The sequence below is a fragment of the Biomphalaria glabrata genome, chromosome 10, assembly GCF_947242115.1.
Source record: "Biomphalaria glabrata chromosome 10, xgBioGlab47.1, whole genome shotgun sequence".
Classification (NCBI taxonomy): domain Eukaryota; kingdom Metazoa; phylum Mollusca; class Gastropoda; family Planorbidae; genus Biomphalaria; species Biomphalaria glabrata.
Window position 1 is genome coordinate 5,459,902 of NC_074720.1, and position 19,584 is coordinate 5,479,485.

The following is a 19,584-nucleotide window of genomic DNA, read 5'->3' on the forward strand; positions in this document are numbered from 1 at the left end:
TTGAATATCAGTCAAAATTCACTTCTGGAAATAAAAATAGCTATTGTGAATTTTTTACTAGTAACATTTTTTAACCCCTTTCTTTTACACATATGTAAATTCCTCTTAGTATAGTAAATAAACAACTGGTATCTTTTAAATATCACCATCACATACGATTCTTAAAGACAACCTGCACCCATTAAACCACTGTTACATCAGACGAACAAAGTGGTCGTCTCCTTTCCATTACAACTAAAACAGAAGGATATGAAAACTCCTTCATCCCACTTTCAGTAAAAGTATTACAAAGTCATCTGTCATCATCGAGAAATACATAAAGTCTCATTTATAAAGCGCTGGTTAAGAGTGTGTATGTGTTTCGTGTGTGAATGTTGTTCGTATCTGCATCTATATTGTTATTGTTACAGTAGTTACACTGAGGTGGTCACTTCTAGTCAAACTGAATTTCCATTTGATTGGACCAATAAAAAGTAACTCATTAGACAGGTGAAAACTGCACTAAATCAAGGATACATGAGCACACAGAGGGATAACAAGATTTGCCTCAAATCTTCCCTCCACACAGCCACTCTATCTCCATCAAGAGAGGACAACCTCTGTCTGATTAGCTTTCCACCAACACCTTCCAAGAACATCTGGATCAGATAAGAGCTCTGGGAGCCTGAGAAATAGACAAACCATGGGCCTTGAGTTCAACTATCATGACATGATTAAAACTGATAATGAGACATCGAACAAAAACATTTGTACGAGTTAGTCTGTGGCATGTTACATATTTTACATTTCATTACATCCCCTTAGAACATTGTATATGACTTAAGGGGTCATTACTTGTGAAACCTACTTGGTCACTAGTCGTTCATTTAAAATCTCCAAAGAATTAATATTTTCAGCTACATCTACAATCAAGAACCCCCTCCTTTATGCTTGCACTCCAAGTGGGTCTATCCATTTAGTATCATGTCATGCATCTGATGCAGATGTTTAAGCCAGTCAAGACACTGACTGCTTACTAGAGTGCCATGTCCTGGAATCCTACTCTTTACAAAAGACTTCCTCTGTGATTTTACCGTATCACCTTTTTTTTCATAATTAATTGTAGCCAATCTCTTTTTATTATATAAGATCCCCTTTCAAACCTTGCAATCTACAGGGCAGATGATGTAAAGGTCATTTTTTTTCTCACCTCCACAGTTAACAAGGGCGTCATGTGGCCAGCACCACGACCAACCGCCTTTAAATTCTCCAACTAGTGTCAGGAACCCGTTAGAGGTGTGTGGACTCAGAAGTGCTCAAAGATAACGAAATTTAAAATACCAGTCTTCACCGGGATTCTAACCCAGGACTTCCCGTACAGAAGCCAAGGGCTTTACCACTCAGCCACTGGGCCGCCTTCTTTTTATTATAGTGTGAGTTAATACATTCAAGAAAATCAAAATGCAAATGATAAAACAAATTAAAACAGAACTCTTATATTCACTACATTGTTAAATTAGCAATACACACTGTCTTGAGTCTGAAGATTTAAAGTGAGTGCATCATTTCATGTGAATTCACTCAGTTGCAACCTGCTGATGTGTCACCTCTGATGCAGACTCAATTGTTGTTCACAAGGGCTTTAGAGGTGAAACACTGTAAGATAGCCAGCATGCACTTGAGATACTGAAGATGATGGAGTTACATTTTTTTCTGACCAAGTGCAGGTGGTCCATTTATCACTGCCATATTTTTTTTACCTTTATCTATCCCTTAATCTGTTGGACCATTGGGGCACCAAGCAAGACTAAGATTGTCTTTCTCCATTCCTCCCTGTCTTTTGTCTTGTTTAAAACCTCTTTCAATGGCAGGCCCGTCCATTCTTTTATGTTGTCCTCCCGTCACTTTCTCTGCTTCTTCTTTTTCCAGGTACTGTTCCCTGAAGGAAGGTCTTTGAGAGCCCCGAAGATCTTGTAATAGGGCCATTGATTTTAAGCTTACGTTTTTTTTTACTATAGTTAGCAGGTCATCCTGAATCCGATCGCTGCAGTAACCCTGTCTCTAATCTCTTGGTTTGTGATGCGGTCCTTGAATGTGATACCTAGGATCCTTCTGTAGCATCTCAATTTCATTGCTATGATCCTCCTCTCTAGCTATGCAGTCAGCGTCCAAGACTCACAAAAATATAAAAATGTAGCCATGACCAGTCTGATTTTGGTGCCAAGGGCTAAGCCTTTGTCTTTTCATATTCTGAGACAATAGCTCCAAGGTATTTGAAGCTGCTAATATTACAGATAGCTAAATACATAAGTTTGACGGACTAGGAGTTAAGTAGTGGGAATAACTAATTCAAGGAGTTGGCCAATAATGGTCTCACATGAAATTTAGAAAGTTCAAAATATTTCTAATTAGATTACTATGGTTAAATATTAGATAAAAACACTTAAAGAGAATATGTGAACCTATTTACTCACTTGGTTTTGTAACTGATTTGGAAACCATATCATCTATTATTCCTAGATTGTTCAGTTGTCTCAAGTTGAAATCTCTGTAGATTGTAAGATATTTAAGTTACAAAAAAAATTTTATTCCAGAATTATTCAACATTTCACAGCAATTTTAAACTGTTTATAACAAAAAAATTTCGTAAATAAATTTTGATCTTCTAGTGAAAAAAATGTAGTCATGGTTTTAGATCCAAATGTAAAAAGAGGATTTAAGTTTCATTGAAATCATACTAGAGCCACTACAGAAACAGACTTTGAATAAGTAGATACTTACAAAGTATTGTTAGGGCTGACAGTGCTCAATGTCTCTGCTGTCCACAAGAGAACCTTGTAGCACCTTAACAGGTAGGCTCCCTTGGGTAGAAGCTCATTTAGTATCGTATCTTTCATTGACTGGTTCAGTCCTGACTAGAATGGTAAAAAAAAATATGGATCACTATCTCTTCTGAACATGAACACACATAAATACTGGTCTTTCGTTAGCGGTCTTATTCAAATCAAGATCAAACTGCTTACCTCATCCATGTGGTCAGAAACTACAGCCATGAGTACTGACAAGTCCCTTACAAACTGAAATCTCACTGAGACCAACTGTTGGAAAGACTGGGTCAAGACAGACAGGCCAAGCATACCAGAGAAGAGATGACTGTAGTGCTGATGTCTCAGGCCCTCTGGCAACATAAGTATAAACTAGACTCAAATTAAGTTCTATTTTAGGTTCGGTCAATTATTAAAACTTTTACATTAAATCAATTATTACATGCAAAACACTAAATAAAAGAAAAAAAACTCAAGACAAATATTGATAGCTTTCTAAAATCCTACAATCACTGGGAGTTGAAAAAAAATTTTTTTTTCATTTCCAGAAAAACTTCATAACTTTAAGCAGAAACAAATGAATCAAGGGTCAAAATTCAATGAAGTTTTGCCAGTTGAACGAGTGTTAATGCTTTTGACAGAATGGTCAAACATTTTGTGTTGTTTCTTCATTCATGGCCTTTGAAAGAAAACCTAGTCACTAGGTGTTAAAAGTCTTAAGAGACTCATTATGGAGAAAGTGGGAAGTGGCTTAATTAAAAAAAAACAAAAAACAACAACATTTGAATAAAAAGGTAAAATATTAAACTGATTGTATTATTTCTCAATCATGTTTTTTTTTCGTTCTCAAACAATGTTTGAATATCAATGGTATAGACAACCAAAAGTTGTTCAGTACGTTGTCAAATTCATTTTTAAAACTAGTTTAACCCTACAAGCCCTGAGCCCCTGAAATAAACAGTCTTCAATGTCCTGAGCTCCTGAAATAAACAGTCTTCTATGTCCTGAGCTCCTGAAATAAACAGTCTTCTATGTCCTGAGCCCCTGAAATAAACAGTCTTCTATGTCCTGAGCTCCTGAAATAAACAGTCTTCTATGTCCTGAGCCCCTGAAATAAACAGTCTTCTATGTCCTGAGCTCCTGAAATAAACAGTCTTCTATGTCCTGAGCTCCTGAAATAAACAGTCTTCTATGTCCTGAGCTCCTGAAATAAACAGTCTTCTATGTCCTGAGCTCCTGAAATAAACAGTCTTCTATGTCCTGAGCTCCTGGATGCAAACATCACTCTTTCCTTACAAGCTCTAGCTCTCATGAAAATCAAGATGTTTTCTTCTTGTCTCTCTCTCACAATATCTAGTAACAACATTACTCTTGATCTAAATCAACTCAAACATGGATACACTTTTGGCTGACTACAAGTCTAGACCTAGACAATTGAAAGACGGAAACAGTCAAGTCAATAAAACCCTACCTGGTCCTTCCATTTCATCTGCCCCCAAATCTTGACCAATCTCTAAAATGGAGAAGAGAGCCTCTATGGAGGCTACTGGGTTGGCCATCAGCTTGACAAGCTCAATCAGTTCAGTGGAAATCGTTGAATCAGTTCTAGTGGTACAAGAAAAATAATTTTCACACCTTGTGTACCATTGTTAAGGTTAAAGGTTAACTAATCTAGACCTGCTTAGCCGCAAAACTAATTCAACCGAAATAAGAACTGCAGCTTTTTTTTTAAATATTTATTTGTTTGTTTTTTTTAGATCATGAAAATGTCTGTGTCTACCTTCTAGTGACAGGTTCAAACTATTGGATAAAATTAAATCAGGGATATCAAAAAGTGGACATATAAGTCCTTAAGAAATAGTCTCTAGCACTCTAAGTCAATGTCATCAGAGAATTTAAAGCAATGTAAAATAAGAAGAGATACAATAACACATTTTTTTTTCTTCAGACTTTTTTTTTTTTGCATGGTAAGCTATTAATTTCAAAGTAACTTTTTAAGTTAAATATGTGACTTTTATAGAATTTATTTATTACTAAATATACTGAGTATTTTTAGGCATTCTCTTACATAACTGATAAAAAAAAAATTTCAACAAAAATTATTTCATCAAGTTATAAAAATTTACATTTTTCTAATGCCACTTTCTGTTAAAAGGGAGAGGGTTAGTGCAAAGAATGTTTTGATTGTATTAAAAAACAAGATGCACACTAGCAGAAATAATGTTTTTTAGAATATTCAGAAGGAATTTACATTTTCATAACATAATAATAAAAATTATAGAATTTATATAGCGCTACTTTCATGCTTATAGCATGCTCTGAGCACTATGGTCCAATCTCATTTGTGACCATTGTAGGGAAAAAGGTATATCTGGGAGAAAATTTTCCGTGCTGCCTTTAGGCGCTCAGTAAACACAACTAGCTGCTCAAGTTGGTTGTCGAACCTCGTGCCCCCTTCATAGGTAGCCAAGACAAGTTCAAGCTTACTTAGCCTATCAACCACGCTTCCTACTAGATTGAGCAGCTTTAAGTCTCAGTATGTATCACTACCTTATGGCATCCGCTAATGACTCTATTAGCTGCTCAGGAGGATCTAGACTTTGCAGGCAACTCTGAAACATGCAGGCCAAATCTGGGGAGATTTGTGAGTTGACCAGCTGGACAGCATCGCAGAGCCACCGGACATCCTTGATAAACTGCAACCTTGGCCCATCTAGGGAGATCATAGAAACAAGTACACTGTTAAGAATGTACTAATTGCAAAGGTTTAAATTATGCTATCTCAGTCTCATTATAGTTTTTAAACATTCTAGCAATCATATTTATTTAAAACAAAACTCTGGGACCATTTTAAGAGAAAAATAAGAAAGAAAAATATAATTTTTTTCTGTACTTCAATTGTGGACTTAAAACATTTGTTCAGTTTTTGAATATTTGTATACTTCATTATAAAACATTTGCCACATATGTAGCTATGTGAAATACTGCACTTCTAATTAACCTTCGGACTCAGTAACAGCTACAATGACTATTTTTCAATCTATTGTAACATAATGATGGTGTATGCAAAATGAAGCATTAGTTCATTTTTTAAAATTTCATACTGAACTAAGATGATTGTAGTTGGCATCAAAATTACTTAACTGAAACAATTCTTTTTACCAAGTAAATATCACACAAATCACATTTCATTCAAAACAGTATTTTTTTTAATATTTATAATAATGCTCTATATTACTTCATAATATTGAAACAAAGGTCTTTGAAATATTTTGATCTAGTTACTTCTTTAGTCTATGAAGAGTAGCTTTTGTTGTTTTCACCACTAATAAATATTTAATTAATAGTTCATGTCAAAAAATGGAATTCCTGTCCATACCTTCTCTGACTAAATCATATTTCTCAATGGCCCACTGTGATAGTTTGATGGTTGGAGACAGGTAGAGTTCTTCTGTCGTGTCACAAGGCCGCAGTAAACTAAATGTTGACTAATACATAATAATAAAAAGCACACATTACTACTTGGGCCAAAAGCATGTCTTAAAAAAACAATTTCTCAACTTTACCGCCACTGTAACAGCACATTTTATTAGGGGAATAATGACACATTTCTTTCAATTCTTGTAATTAATACAGTTGGACTAATTGTGAGATCTTTGGACAATTTGGTCTTAGCTACAGGTTAAAAGGAAAAAAAATGAGAATGCATTTTCAAAAATCATCATCATCATCATCAAACTCCATTAGAGTGAGGGCTTGAGAGGCTCAAATCCTTTCTTGCAAAAGCCCTGGACAAAAATCCTGCGCTTGGCGTAGTGTATACATGTCACCATACAGGGAGAGAATTTTGGTTTCCCAGACCTGTTGAGACGGAGATCAGCAAGTCTGGGGCAGTCAAAAAGAATATGAGAAACGGTTTCCTTCCCCGCAGCGGGGGGCACAGTGAATCAAAATTTGACCATAGCTGTGAAAAATATGAGCTAACAGGACAGTGGCTCAGGCCTGGACAGCCTCCAGCATGGGGAAGTGCGATCAGGGCGCCTCATGCGCTCCCAGACTCCACTGGCTTTTAATTGAAGATAATGAAAATTCACCTGATGCAAACATTGTACCATCATCAATGTAACTAAATAAACATGAATGGTTAAAGGTTAAACACTAAAATAAACCCACTATTAACCCTCCAATACAATGATATCTTTAAAAATAGCTTGCTTTGTTTTCAATGATTTTTAATTTATCTAACTAATGAGCAATCTCATCCATATAAAAAAAAAAAGCCTAGCTATACATAACATTAAGACTATATATGTGCAGGAACTTATGGGTAAATCCTAATTAAATAAATAAACTATACCTTTTTAATGACACCAAACAATCCAGTGACAGGATCAGCAAATAGACCTTTAGCTTTCTCACCAACCTAGAAATAATGAGAATAGCACAAGAATTACTTTGATATTCGCGTGATATCTCTCAAATCTTAAGCTTGAATGTCTTATTGTATCACTGTTGTAAGGGCACGGTGCTAGTATCCTGATATATTTATTAAGATGATACTTCAGCAACTAAAATGCACAAACTGTAAGACAAATTTCCTTATGGATAATAAAGATTAATATTATTATTATAAATAATAGTGCATAGTACAGAAACCCATGAGAAGAGTTTTAGAGGTCAACATTTTTGTCCTGTGAAGAAGAAACTGTTATAAATGATAAATTTATAGAATGTCTTGACTGTTTACTTTTACTAACAAGTCGTGCGAGCTTGCAATGATACCAAATCAAAACTGTACATTAAACTAGTCAAAACCATTTAATCCTTGACGTTGTACGATATCTTTGAACTTAGCAGGTAGCCATTTAATAAAAGCTAAAATCTCAAAGTCAGTCAAACTTCAACAAAGAACAAGGTCATTTAGTAAATATTAAAATACAGTTGACCCTTGATAGTCTGATAGTTACAGAACAGGGGTGGTCTTGGACTACTAAAGGTTAGCTGTACTTCAAAGAATTTAACAGTATATGTCAACAAAATTATATTTATGATTTTCATTAATAAGACATTCTCTTGGACTTTCACTGGTATAAAATGAGCAATAGATGAAAACAAATACTATACTATACTGATCTAAAAAAAATTTTTTTAAATTAAAAAATTCCTCAGCTTGCTAGATTTAAGTGCTTTTCTCCTTACGTTTCACACTGTCATAAACAGTAGGTCACCTGATGCCATACATTAAACAAATGGCAGTATGAGTTTTACCACCTCTTAATAATTTCCAACTTTCAGGAAGAGATAATGTTTTTAGCTTACATTTACGAACTTTGTTGGTCTACACAAGATGTAAATAAAAACTTCAATACTAATAACTACGGCAGGTAAACTGTCACAATCAAGTACCTATCACCATTTGACACAGATAAAGAAGCACACTAGAAGAGGAGAGATAAGAGATTGCTGCCTGGTCATGCAGTTTGCGCGCTGGACTGTCGTTCGGATTTATCGATGGTCGAGGGTTCAAATCCTGCCCGCTCCCATCACCCGTCGTTCTGCGGGAGGTTTGGACTAGGAAGTAAACTATCTTCAACTCTGAAGGAACATCCGAAACATGTGAAACATTTTACAAACAAACATTTTTAACAAATATGCAGGTGTAGCTGAGGTATAAATATTGTTGCTGAGTCATCATTACTTGGGGAAAGTAATGGCCATTTGTGCTGGACACGACATCCTGCTCTTTAACAACTGGCCAAACAAACAGATGACCTTAACATCATCTGCCCTAAAGACCACATGGTCTGAAATGGGAACTTAGCTTTTTTTACTTGTGTCATTGCCATGTGGGATTAAAAAAATGTCAAACTATCAAGGGTCAACTGTAGTTATTGTTGTATAGGTTTTAAGAAAAATTAAGTGGACAGATTTTTTTTTATACAAGTGAAAATATGAAAACATGTTGAAAGACAGTAGCAAGAGGTGTGGATTTATTGAGAAGATCTAGTTTAGACTTTCAGATAGAATATATTTTTATAGCTTAAAAATTAAGAACTATTAAACAATTTTTAATGGGGATAAAATGTGACGAAATCCAATAAGTTTCTTGACACTAAAAATGTTTCTTAAGAAAATGTCCTCTTCTCACCATTTTATACTGGTAGCAGCAAGAGTAGAATTTCTCCCACTGTTCTTGCTGGAGTTCAATGTAGGCCTCTTCTTGTAACTCCTGGTCCGAGGCATTGTTACGAATCTGAAAAATGAGAAACAATTATCAATTATTTCCTAACTCAAACAATGTTCTGCCGGTAAATTAAACTAATCCTAGCTTGTAGTTTCTTTCAGCCATTTCGTGGATCACAGAAATATTCTGTTAGTTAATTACTTTTTAATTTAGAAAAAAAATAAAATCTTTCAGACTATCTTAAATCACAAGTGTTTCAGATTTTATTCTTAGAAACAGTGCAGTCAGCTAGTTGTTCTCAATGCCAATTTATCCAAACAAATTTCTCAGTCTGCAGCTAAAGACAAGATGTTCAAGTTTGTATATCCTTAAGTTGGCAGATAATTGGTACATCATAAGTAACCCGCTGACTAGCCCTCACATCTACCAATGATGTTATTTCCTGCAATCCTGAAGAACATACACTCAGTGTAAGATCCATTTCTTCAAAAGTTCTATTCCTTATAAAATGATGTTCAATAAATAAAATACTGTCACAAAATAATATTCTGGAATTAGGAGAAAGACAAACCTCAGTGTCCACAGCATTGGTTACTTCCTCTTTGAGTGTCGCCATGTTGAAGAAAGATTCCATCTCTAAAGAAGGGGCTGGAACCCTTTTATACACCTAAAACAATATTATAATTTAACTAATATTAATGAAAATTATAAATTTCAAGATGAAAATTAAACTATGATGTCGGACTGAGGTAACAGAGAACCTAAATTTAAATATGCAACAGATACATGTGATTCAAATTTGGTGTCTATACTCTTGAATAAAATATATTATATGTCAAAGTTGTGTATCTGATGTACTTTACAAAAGAACTAGAACTGTAATTGAGACTCCTAAGCCTCAATTTCATAGTTTATGAATAATTATTACTTAAGTATTTATTTATTTAAAGAGATTCTATCCAAATCAAAAGACAGAGAGGAATGGAGAAAGACGTGTGGTGCCCCAATGGTTCTACAGACTAAGGGATAGATGAAGGTAAGTATTTAAAAATATTTTCCCCAAAACATTGCTAGCCATACTGATCTGCTGTTAAGTTTTACTCAAACCCTTTCCATTTCAATAATAAACATACACGACTGATCAAACAGAACTGAATCTGAAATGTAAGGCTTACGCTAAGTGCCTTGACGATATCCTGTGGTGCAAAAAATCCAGGTTCAAAAATCTTTTCCAAATAGACATCTCTGGCATCTCTGTGTCCTGGCACTATGACGGAATCTGTTTGATTGGACAGAAGGACTGGCTCCCAGTCACTACTTATATCTTCAGACCTGAGAATAGAAACAGAAATGAAAGATGTTCTACATTTTTTTATCTATTTTGAAGTGTAGATTCATCCTAGCCTTCTTGGGCCACTCTAAGATATCAGTCAGGGGCAGATAAAGTGAGAGTGAATGTGTTATTTCTGTGCTGCTATGTAGGTATGAAAAAGTTATATCCCTTTGTTTATATCCCCAGGTATGAATATGAACAGTATACATGTGATGTTTTTCAATGATTTTAGTGTTCTTTGTATGAGAGAAAGAATTAAGCTAGTCACATGTTACTCGTAGAAGAGTACTGATGATTGTTTGCTGTTACACGAGTTTTTCTCTATAGTTATTAAACTTGTTATATTCCTGGTTAGTTGGAGTTTTGTGGTTTTTATTAGTGTATATATTTTGTATGTTAACTAGCCTGTATTATTAATCTGAACTGATCGAAGTTACAATATCTCTATTTACCCATTAAGCCCATTTGTTAAAGTTCATGTCATCCATTGCCGTTCGAGACAAAAGGAGCCATATATATATATGTGTCATAGAGCTTAAAGTAAACCCTTGAGCCAAGTAAAAGAACCTGACAATATCTACTTTTAAATGTCTAGGTATACTTTTAAAAAAAAATGTTTTCTATATCACATTTTCCAAACAACAGCTTGCTCAGAGCTTTGTGGACCTGTGGGGGGAAAGGATATCTCAGCAAACACATCTCAAGTGGATTTGGGATAGGAACTCCAGTCCAAGCGGATTCTGTCCCTCAGCCTCAAATCTCACTTTTTCTAATGAGGCAAAATATGTTTTTGCTAACCTTCAATTCTTGATTGGAAGCATGTAAGACTTAACTATAGCAAGTTATTATTCAGTATTGAACTGGGAATTATTAGTAATTTTTATGGCAAATGAAAAACATTTAATTTAGTACGTTTTTTAATTGTCACATTCAATCATTCCTATACAATTATTTTTAGAAACAATATGAAGCTGACCGCAAATACCAAGAAAAGTTACTCGATCATACAAATTGGTTTCTCATGTCCTGTTTTGTTGAAATTAGACAAATTTACACCTACTACAAGAGACTTGCTTACCTGTCCAAAGGTGTAGTCAACACTTGAGAGTCACCTGTCTGTGTTGTCCATAACGACATCAGGTAATCCTCAGTTACAACAAAATCAACTAAATCTTCCTAAAAAAAAATAATAAATAAAACTAACTTTTCAACAAACATAAACCAAAAGAAAAAAATTAATTGCATTCAATAGTTACAGTGCTGATGCATAGTTAAGTAAAGGTACCCTTTTCAGATATTGTTTTCTAGTATCTAGAGGTCATGTAAAGCTCTACTGCCGTGGGTTAACAATAGAGGTGATGTGGCCAGCACAATAGTCAACCTCCTTTACATTCATCAACTAATGTCAGGCCTCTATTAGAGGTGGATGGACTCAGGGACATCCTAAAAATCCCAAAATTCAAAATCCCAGTCTTCAAAGAGTTTTTATTTTTAACCCAAAGACCCCTCAGTTTGGAAGCCAAACCCTTTACCACTCAGCCACTACGCCCCATTATTCAAGACATTATACCATCGATATATCACTCTGGCTTATGCATGAAAGCTGATTAATGACAGAGAAATAAAGTGCTGATGTAACTGTCAAATATTATTTGTAAATAAATAAAAAAACAGAATCTTTATGTTTTCTTTCTCAAAGTTAGAATGTTGCTAATTGTAAGAATAGCTCAAAAATACCAAATTCATAAAAATAACTATTATACCTCTGAAAAAGATTGTAATTTTTATAGAAAATTTCATAACCATTCTAAATCTAACAATTCTGTGGGGGTTTTTTTCCAAACACAGTTGTGCTTTTGGTCTTGGCAAAAATAGTATTTCAACCAAATATTTAGTTTCATAGATGGAAGTCAAGCTATTCTATATCATAATTCAATAAAAAAGGAATTTGACCTCTTCTGCTGACAATTAGAATTCAGCTTCATTTATCAATAGTTTAAGAATTTGTTTTCCAATAAATTGTTGGCAGCTATTCAGGAAAAGGGCCTCTAATCTACATTTAAGTTTCAAAAACAGTTTTGCACACCCTAATAAGTACTGCTTGAAATTACTCACCAGTGGAGTTTTTTCCAATGTTGTCAAGTATTCTAAAACTAAACGGTTGTTCTCAAGAGTTGGGCTCAAAAACACAAACTGGAGAAATTCATCAATGAAAATATTTTAACAATTTGTTAAATAGATTTCTAATTACAGACTAGAAAATATTTAAAAAAATATAAAAAAGTTACAGGATTAGTTGCTGAATGATCAAGCATCATAAGCTCTTAATAAAGTGTAAGATGTTACCTTGGATTTGTTCTGCTGTGATATGTACACACAGATGTCAGCCATAGCTCCACCTTGAATCACTTGAATGATGTGGCCTGAAGCTGTAGCAAAGTAAATTTAACTAGACAATGCTACTGCCATACTTTAGCAATGACAACTCATAAAATCCCTATCAAACTTGGTTAGGTAAATGTGGTTACCAAATCAAAGGTCTTAAGTTAATACATCACAGAGGCGAGTTGGCTTTCAATGTTGAATTCCTACAGTCCCATCTCTTTTGTGGGCCAGTTGGAGGGGGGTGGGGGTGGGAGGAGAGGAGGGGGGGGGAGGGGGAAGGCTTACTATAATATGAACCCCACAGCACAATTCTATTTCTGTCTTAAAGTATAACAAAGGAAACCTGTTCATATGAAATTAAGTCTGTTAATAATTTTAACTAAATATCATTTGCAATAACATTTGGACCAGTTGGATTTTACATTTTAGTAAAAAAGAATAAAAGTAGGTAATCAGGTCACTGTATCGGTTCAACAAAAAGAACTAACTAGCAAAAGTGTTTATTGGAACATATTTCAAGAAAGTTGATGGAGGAGGGGTGACACCCTGAGCTACCGCACTAGGTCCCACCGACACTGTATCAGGAGGTTTCCATGCTGATCTTATGTGATCAGTTAATGCTACTTTACTTATTCCATTAGAGTTAGAAGTGTCTTATCAAAGACAATATGTTGCACTGCTTGCTTTTTGAAAAATAACACCTAATGATTTAAATTTTTATTACTTTAAACAATCAAAACAAGACCAAAGGCTTGAATATCTTTCTGGTCCATTGATGAATCCTTTGTAATCTTCTATTATTGTGTTTTTGTATTTGTGAGTTTGTAAGGTTCAGTGCTTCTTTACTTTCTAGTCTTGTGTCCTGAAATGTCTCTAGGTTTTCAAATGTTATCAATGGTATTGCTCTGGTCAATTAAAAAAACTATATCAGGCAGAAAAGTACTCTGCTTTCTTAGCCAATAATCCCATCACCTGGAATAAAATATGCTTCAGAAGAAAGAAAAAAAAATAAATTTAAGGTGTCGAAAGCAAGATATAAAGAGAAAGCACTAACCATTTAGTAGAGGTACACTGCTGGAGTCCTCAGCTTCATCACTGGTATAGTCTAGAATGTTCTCTACCAAAACACATTCTCTTGTCTGTTTTATGGAATACAAGAAAAGGTATCAGTGTGAGGATACAGTCATAATTAATCAATTAATAATTTTCATTCATTGAGGCTAATCCATAAATAGCTATTGTACAGCCTCTTGAGGACATGTGGGAGAAGGGGCTATCTGGGAGATTTACTTCCGTGCTGCCTTTAGGATCTTTCAGACCTTACGATCTATAGGACAGATCATGTTTCTGCGGCCCACTGTTAAGGAGGTTGTCACGTGGCCAATTTGTTAAATTGGACTCAGAGGCGCCCTAAAGATCCAGAAATTAAAATCCCAGTCTTCATCAGGATTCAAAAGCGGGACAAGTCAGTTCTAAAGCCAGGCAGTTTACCACTCAGCCAAACCTGCCTTTAGGTGCTCAGCAAACACTGCTCGAGTCAGGTTTCGAACTTGACCCTCCTTGATAGGTAGCCAGGTGGTTTTTTGCCACTGATAGTTCAAGCCAAGTTTTTATTTACCTTTGTTGACCAAACTCTGAGTTTGAAATCTCTGCAGACAGTGAACAAGTAAACATCTCCTTGTAATGAAACTAGTTCCAGGCTGATGGCAGTTTCTCCACTAGGCTGGTTTCCTCTTCAAATAGAATAATGCATTTTAGCAAACTCTAACAAAGATTAGAAATTAATTATTTAATTTTGTACAATTTTAGTCAAAATGTTTCTAAGGCTTTCCCCTTTGTTTTTTATTGTAACATTATCAACTTCCAAATATTTTTTTTATAAATCAAAATTTTAAAACTTTAAAAAATCAGTAAGAACATTAAAAAAAAAAAAGGGGGGGGGGGGGGCAACAAAAAAAAAGTCTGTATAGTTTGTTAGTGTCATGCTTAACTGCACATTGTCAGCAAAAATTAAACAAAAAAAAATAATGTTAAGCCCGGTAAAGATTCAGATGCCAGTGACTGGTTGTTAAAGGAAATTGGGTACATTGCAAGTTTATTGGAGGTCCATTGTGGTTTACTTAAACCAGATCATACTGAAAGTCAAGCTGCCTAATAAAAGTAATACTTCTACACTTTACATGTCATCCCCTCTACTAAATGCTGATGGGACAAATCCTATTGACAGATAAGGAAGAAATACTAAAACGCTGGGCCGAGCACTTTGTAAAAGTTCTCAATACACCTTCAATTATAAATGAAGCGGCCATAGACAGGCTACAGCAAGTACCAATAAATGAAAAAATGGATGACCCCCATACGCTAAAGGAAACCGATCTTGCCATTCAACAACTCACAAGCGGAAAAGCACCAGGAGCTGACTCCATTCCTGCAGAGGTCTACAAAAAGGTGGACTTTAATGATGCCATGATTGTTCATCTATACAAGCGAAAAGGAAACCGCCAAATCTGTGACAGCCACAGAGGAATATCTCTTCTCTCTATTGGTGGGAAAATCCTCGCATGCATCCTACTAAATCACCCCATGCAGCACCTAGAACATGGTTTACTACCAGAAAGCCAGTGTGGCTTCAGAAAAGAGCGTGGAACCATTGACATGATTTTTGCGGCAAGGCAGATCCAGGAAAAATGGCAAGAACAAAATGCTGACCTCTTCTCAATATATGTCTATGTGACAAAAGCATTCGGCACTGTTAGCAGAGAAGGACTCTGGAAGATTATGTTAAAGTATGGTTGTCCACAAAAATTCATAACCATGGTGAGACTATTTCATGATGGCATGAAGGCTCGTGTCCAGGAAAGTGGAGAATCATCAGCTCTTCGACGTATCAAACGGGGTAAAACAAGGCTGTGTCTTAGCAACTACACTGTTCAGTATTATGTTCTCTGCTATGCTGACAGATGCATTCACAAACAGAGAAAACAACAGGATAAATATAATATACAGATTTGATGGTGGCCTATTTAACCAGAGGCGGCTCAAAGCAAAATCAAAAATAAAATCAGCAGTAATCAGGGACTTGCTATTTGCTGACAACTGAGCCTTAAATGCCTGCTCTGAAAATGATCTGCAGAGCATCGTCAGTGACTTCTCAAGAGCATGCTCAGACTTTGGCCTTACTATTAACACAAAAAAAAAAAAGACTGAAGTCTTATATTTGCCTGCTCCAGTGAAAGCCTACTTGGATCCAAGCATCAAGATAAATGGACATGATATAAAGGCAGCACAATGTCCAGAAATGGAAAGATCAATAATGAAATTGACCTGCGTATCGCCAAGGCCACTGCATCAGATGGCAGACTGTTAAAAAACGTCTGGAACAGTAGAGGTATCACCACAAATACAAAGATAGGGATCTATCGAGCTGTCATCCTTCCTACATTGCTCTATGCCTCAGAAACGTGGACAGTGTACAGAAAACATGCAAAGAAACTGAACCACTTCCACATGACGTCTAAGAAAAAACTGAATGTCAAATGGCAAGACAAAATACCAGATACTGAAGTCCTTTGAAGAGCGGGTCTGCAAAGCATCCACACAATCCTCATGCAGTCCCAGCTGCAATGGGCAGGACATGTCTGCAGAATGGAAGACCGCCGCATCCCTAAACGACTCTTGTATGGCCAACTGAGCGAAGGAAAGTGCTCGCAAGGCGGTCAAAGAAAATGCTTCAGGGACACCCTCAAAGCTTCTCTGAAGGCGTTCAGCATAGACCCAGCCACCTAGGAAACAGAGGCACATGACAGAACATCATGGCGTTGCACTGTGAAAACTGGCGCACAGGTTGCTGAGGTAAAGAGAACAACGCTGGAAGAAGAAAAACAATGCCAATGGCACTAGCTCCAGCTGGAATAACCTGCCCAGTGTGCAGCCGAACATTCCGGGTTCACATAGGTCTCACCAGCCACGAGCGAGGAGGCACAAAACCCCAGTGCAAATCCCCCTGGATGACAAACGATGTACGAACTATGTACATGTCATTTCTCACTGCAAGAACCAAGAAACTCAAGCCTGTTCTTCCAGAGTCTATTTGAGATATAGGGGCCTTAGAAGTCCAGATATTATATATTAGTGCTAAATATTTCTTGGGGGCCCTAAGATATAGCTTGTGCTACCTATAGGTACATCAAGCCATGCATTGACACCTGGAGCAGAGTTATAACTTGCTATCCCTGGCATAAAGTTAGTTTTAAATTATGCTAAAGCTTGATGTCCATATCAAAACACTTGATGATGCACCTACCTAATAGCACCAGGAATAAGACCATTCCAAAGTTTTTTCATAACAGATGAGCAAGAGAGCTCTTGCTGTATTACCACACCTACAGAAGCAATAAAGTAATCTTTACTTTTCAAAATGTATGTCCAAGTGAAAAACAAGTTTTAATTGAAAATCATATAATTATATAGACATTAAACATTTAAAGCTCAGTAAAAGGAAAAAATATAGTTAGGAGATATTTTTTTTTATTTTTTAAAGTTTAAGTTTGTGCATAATGTTTTAATTCAAATAGCCTAGGATCTTAGCACATGATCAAAAGACCTTACTGTACTGGTGGAATACTATATATATGAAAAAAGTTGCTTTATTATTTATATTTTTGTCGAAAAAAAAAAAAAGTTTTAAATTAAAAAATACACAAATACTAACCAGCAATCCCTAGGGGAGGCATTTTGACCAACAAGATTCCACCACTGTTGTTAGACAAGCCAAAGATGACATGCCCGTCACTGGTGATGGCGCTGGCACCAAGCAAAAAATGGGAACTAATTGTGCCCCCTGGAGTCAAGAGGAACTGATTTTTGGTGTCATCAGGCAAAGAGGCATCATAAAATATGGAAGATACATTCTGCTCACAAAGAACAAAGGTATTCTGAAAAACAGCAATATGAGAACAATATTTTATTTATAAAATTGTAAAACCTTGTTAATTCCTCTGTGTAATTTAGGTTAATATATTGAAATACTTTTTTTAAATATTAATAAAACTACCCAATTTTGTAATTATTATTTACTTTAACTATCATTATAAAACACTTTTTCTCTTCTTTTTTTTAATTATATCAAAACCCTTTAGTTACATAATTTTTCAGAGTAGGGAAGAGATTATATAAATGATGAACTGATTTCAATTTAGTTAAATTGCTAATCACCACAAATATTTCACAAAGAAATAACTATGAAACTTTACCGCCTTGCAGATTTTTCTCGGGTGAGGAAAGACCAAACGGTGTACACTTGCAACAGTAGCGACCAGAATGAGGACATATTCATGCATTTCAAACACACAGACCTTGGGCAGTATGGGGGTATCTTTGAATATGTAGCGCACCATGTTGCCTGACAGGGTCACATCCAAGGATTCCTCAACTATTTCAAGCACATCCTGGTAACTTCGCCTTCAAAAGACAAATTTGTACCATTTGAAAATACATGCACACTAAGAATGTATCTAATCTGTGGAAGACTATTTTTTAGACTAGAATCATTGTTAAGCTAGTTTTCCTTTTTTTAAATTACATTTTATACTACATTACATAAAAGCTATATATTTTCTATTTATTTTCATTCTCAATTAGCAATGGCAGTGGTATTTGAATGTCTTTTTTAGACAAAACAAAGAAAACTAAATATTATATACACAAAACCAAAATAAGATCAAAAACAACAAAAATCTGCTTAATACCCAGGAAAGGAAAATTGTATTTATTAGAAAACTCTAGGGTACTATTCAAAATGAATGATCTAGAATGGAGGTCATGCATTAGCAAGGCATGATATATGAACAATATGAAGACCACCTATAGTGATGTAAATAAAAAAGAAGGGGCTTCGGCGGGCTGGTCATCTTGAAAGAATGTCACAAAACAGAAGCGCTATAATAGTACAAACACAGCAAACACCTAAAGGCAAACGACCTAAAGGCAGATCATGAATAAGATGGATTGTGTGCGCAGAGGCAGATCTACATTCTCGTTCAGACATGGAGAAGTTCAAGAGAGAACTGCATGGAAGGATGTGTTGCTTTTCATGAGCACCAATAGGTGAGAAGGATGAACGTTCTGACCTACATTACACAGAATGGACCACCTAGCATGCCTGATACTTTGATACACAATATTTTTTTTTTTCCAATTTAAAAGAAATCTCATAAACTATGTTTTTTTAACAAATTAACAACCATTTTTTAAAGTAGTCCAAACTACTTAGAAGTCATTTTAGTTTCAATGCCTTCCCTTGATTTATTAAATGAATGAAAAATAAGCACATACTCAGACCTTGACCTGAAAAACATTAAAAAAAAACAATTACAAGATTTTTAGAGGGACACAAATAAGCCTTACCAATAGATAAATCTATTCCTGACACCTGATCCAACTAGTCCACTGTCACGATAGGTATAGCCTCCACAGCTTTCTGGCACTTTTATATCTTGAAGAGTGCTGGCTGAAGCACCTGCATGTTAAAATTTTTAAAATGTGTATCTACACAAAAACGTGTATCAATTTATAATATTTTAGGTTTTAATGATTGTTTAAACTTAAAATGTGGGCATCTACTTTTTATTAATCATTTCTTTATTAATTTAATTTTTTTTTTTAATGTAGACGACAGGCGGGGAAGTTTTTGTTAGAAAATTTTCTTCTTCTAATAGACCTTTTAAAAAAAATAACAGCTCTGTCACTTTCTGAATATTCTAATAAATCTAGTATAATAAGTGACTGAGTCAGATCCTCAGACTAAACTAGTTTAGTAGATTAAGATTGTCTAGATCTACATAAACTTAAACTGTCTCTAAAGATAGGCATTATACAAA

General features: G+C 35.3%; 1 protein-coding gene across 2 annotated transcripts in view; it reads right to left on the reverse strand.

Annotated features, from left to right (window-relative positions):
• LOC106074127 (nuclear pore complex protein Nup160-like) overlaps positions 1–19,584 on the reverse strand; it is a 33,641-nt gene that overhangs the window by 7,562 nt on the left and 6,495 nt on the right. For both annotated transcript variants that reach the window (XM_056043756.1, XM_056043755.1), the window contains exons 2-21: positions 19,112–19,223; positions 17,959–18,166; positions 17,418–17,640; positions 17,010–17,088; positions 14,325–14,439; positions 13,761–13,845; positions 12,668–12,750; positions 12,437–12,514; positions 11,400–11,497; positions 10,164–10,320; positions 9,560–9,655; positions 8,953–9,057; positions 7,162–7,227; positions 6,184–6,292; positions 5,355–5,517; positions 4,276–4,409; positions 3,003–3,157; positions 2,761–2,894; positions 2,454–2,527; positions 517–664 (exon numbers count right to left, since the gene is read on the reverse strand). In XM_056043756.1, the coding sequence (XP_055899731.1) occupies positions 517–664; positions 2,454–2,527; positions 2,761–2,894; positions 3,003–3,157; positions 4,276–4,409; positions 5,355–5,517; positions 6,184–6,292; positions 7,162–7,227; positions 8,953–9,057; positions 9,560–9,655; positions 10,164–10,320; positions 11,400–11,497; positions 12,437–12,514; positions 12,668–12,750; positions 13,761–13,845; positions 14,325–14,439; positions 17,010–17,088; positions 17,418–17,640; positions 17,959–18,102 (2,246 nt within the window). In that variant the 5' untranslated portion in view covers positions 18,103–18,166; positions 19,112–19,223. The remainder of the gene's footprint in view (positions 1–516; positions 665–2,453; positions 2,528–2,760; positions 2,895–3,002; positions 3,158–4,275; positions 4,410–5,354; positions 5,518–6,183; positions 6,293–7,161; positions 7,228–8,952; positions 9,058–9,559; positions 9,656–10,163; positions 10,321–11,399; positions 11,498–12,436; positions 12,515–12,667; positions 12,751–13,760; positions 13,846–14,324; positions 14,440–17,009; positions 17,089–17,417; positions 17,641–17,958; positions 18,167–19,111; positions 19,224–19,584) is intronic.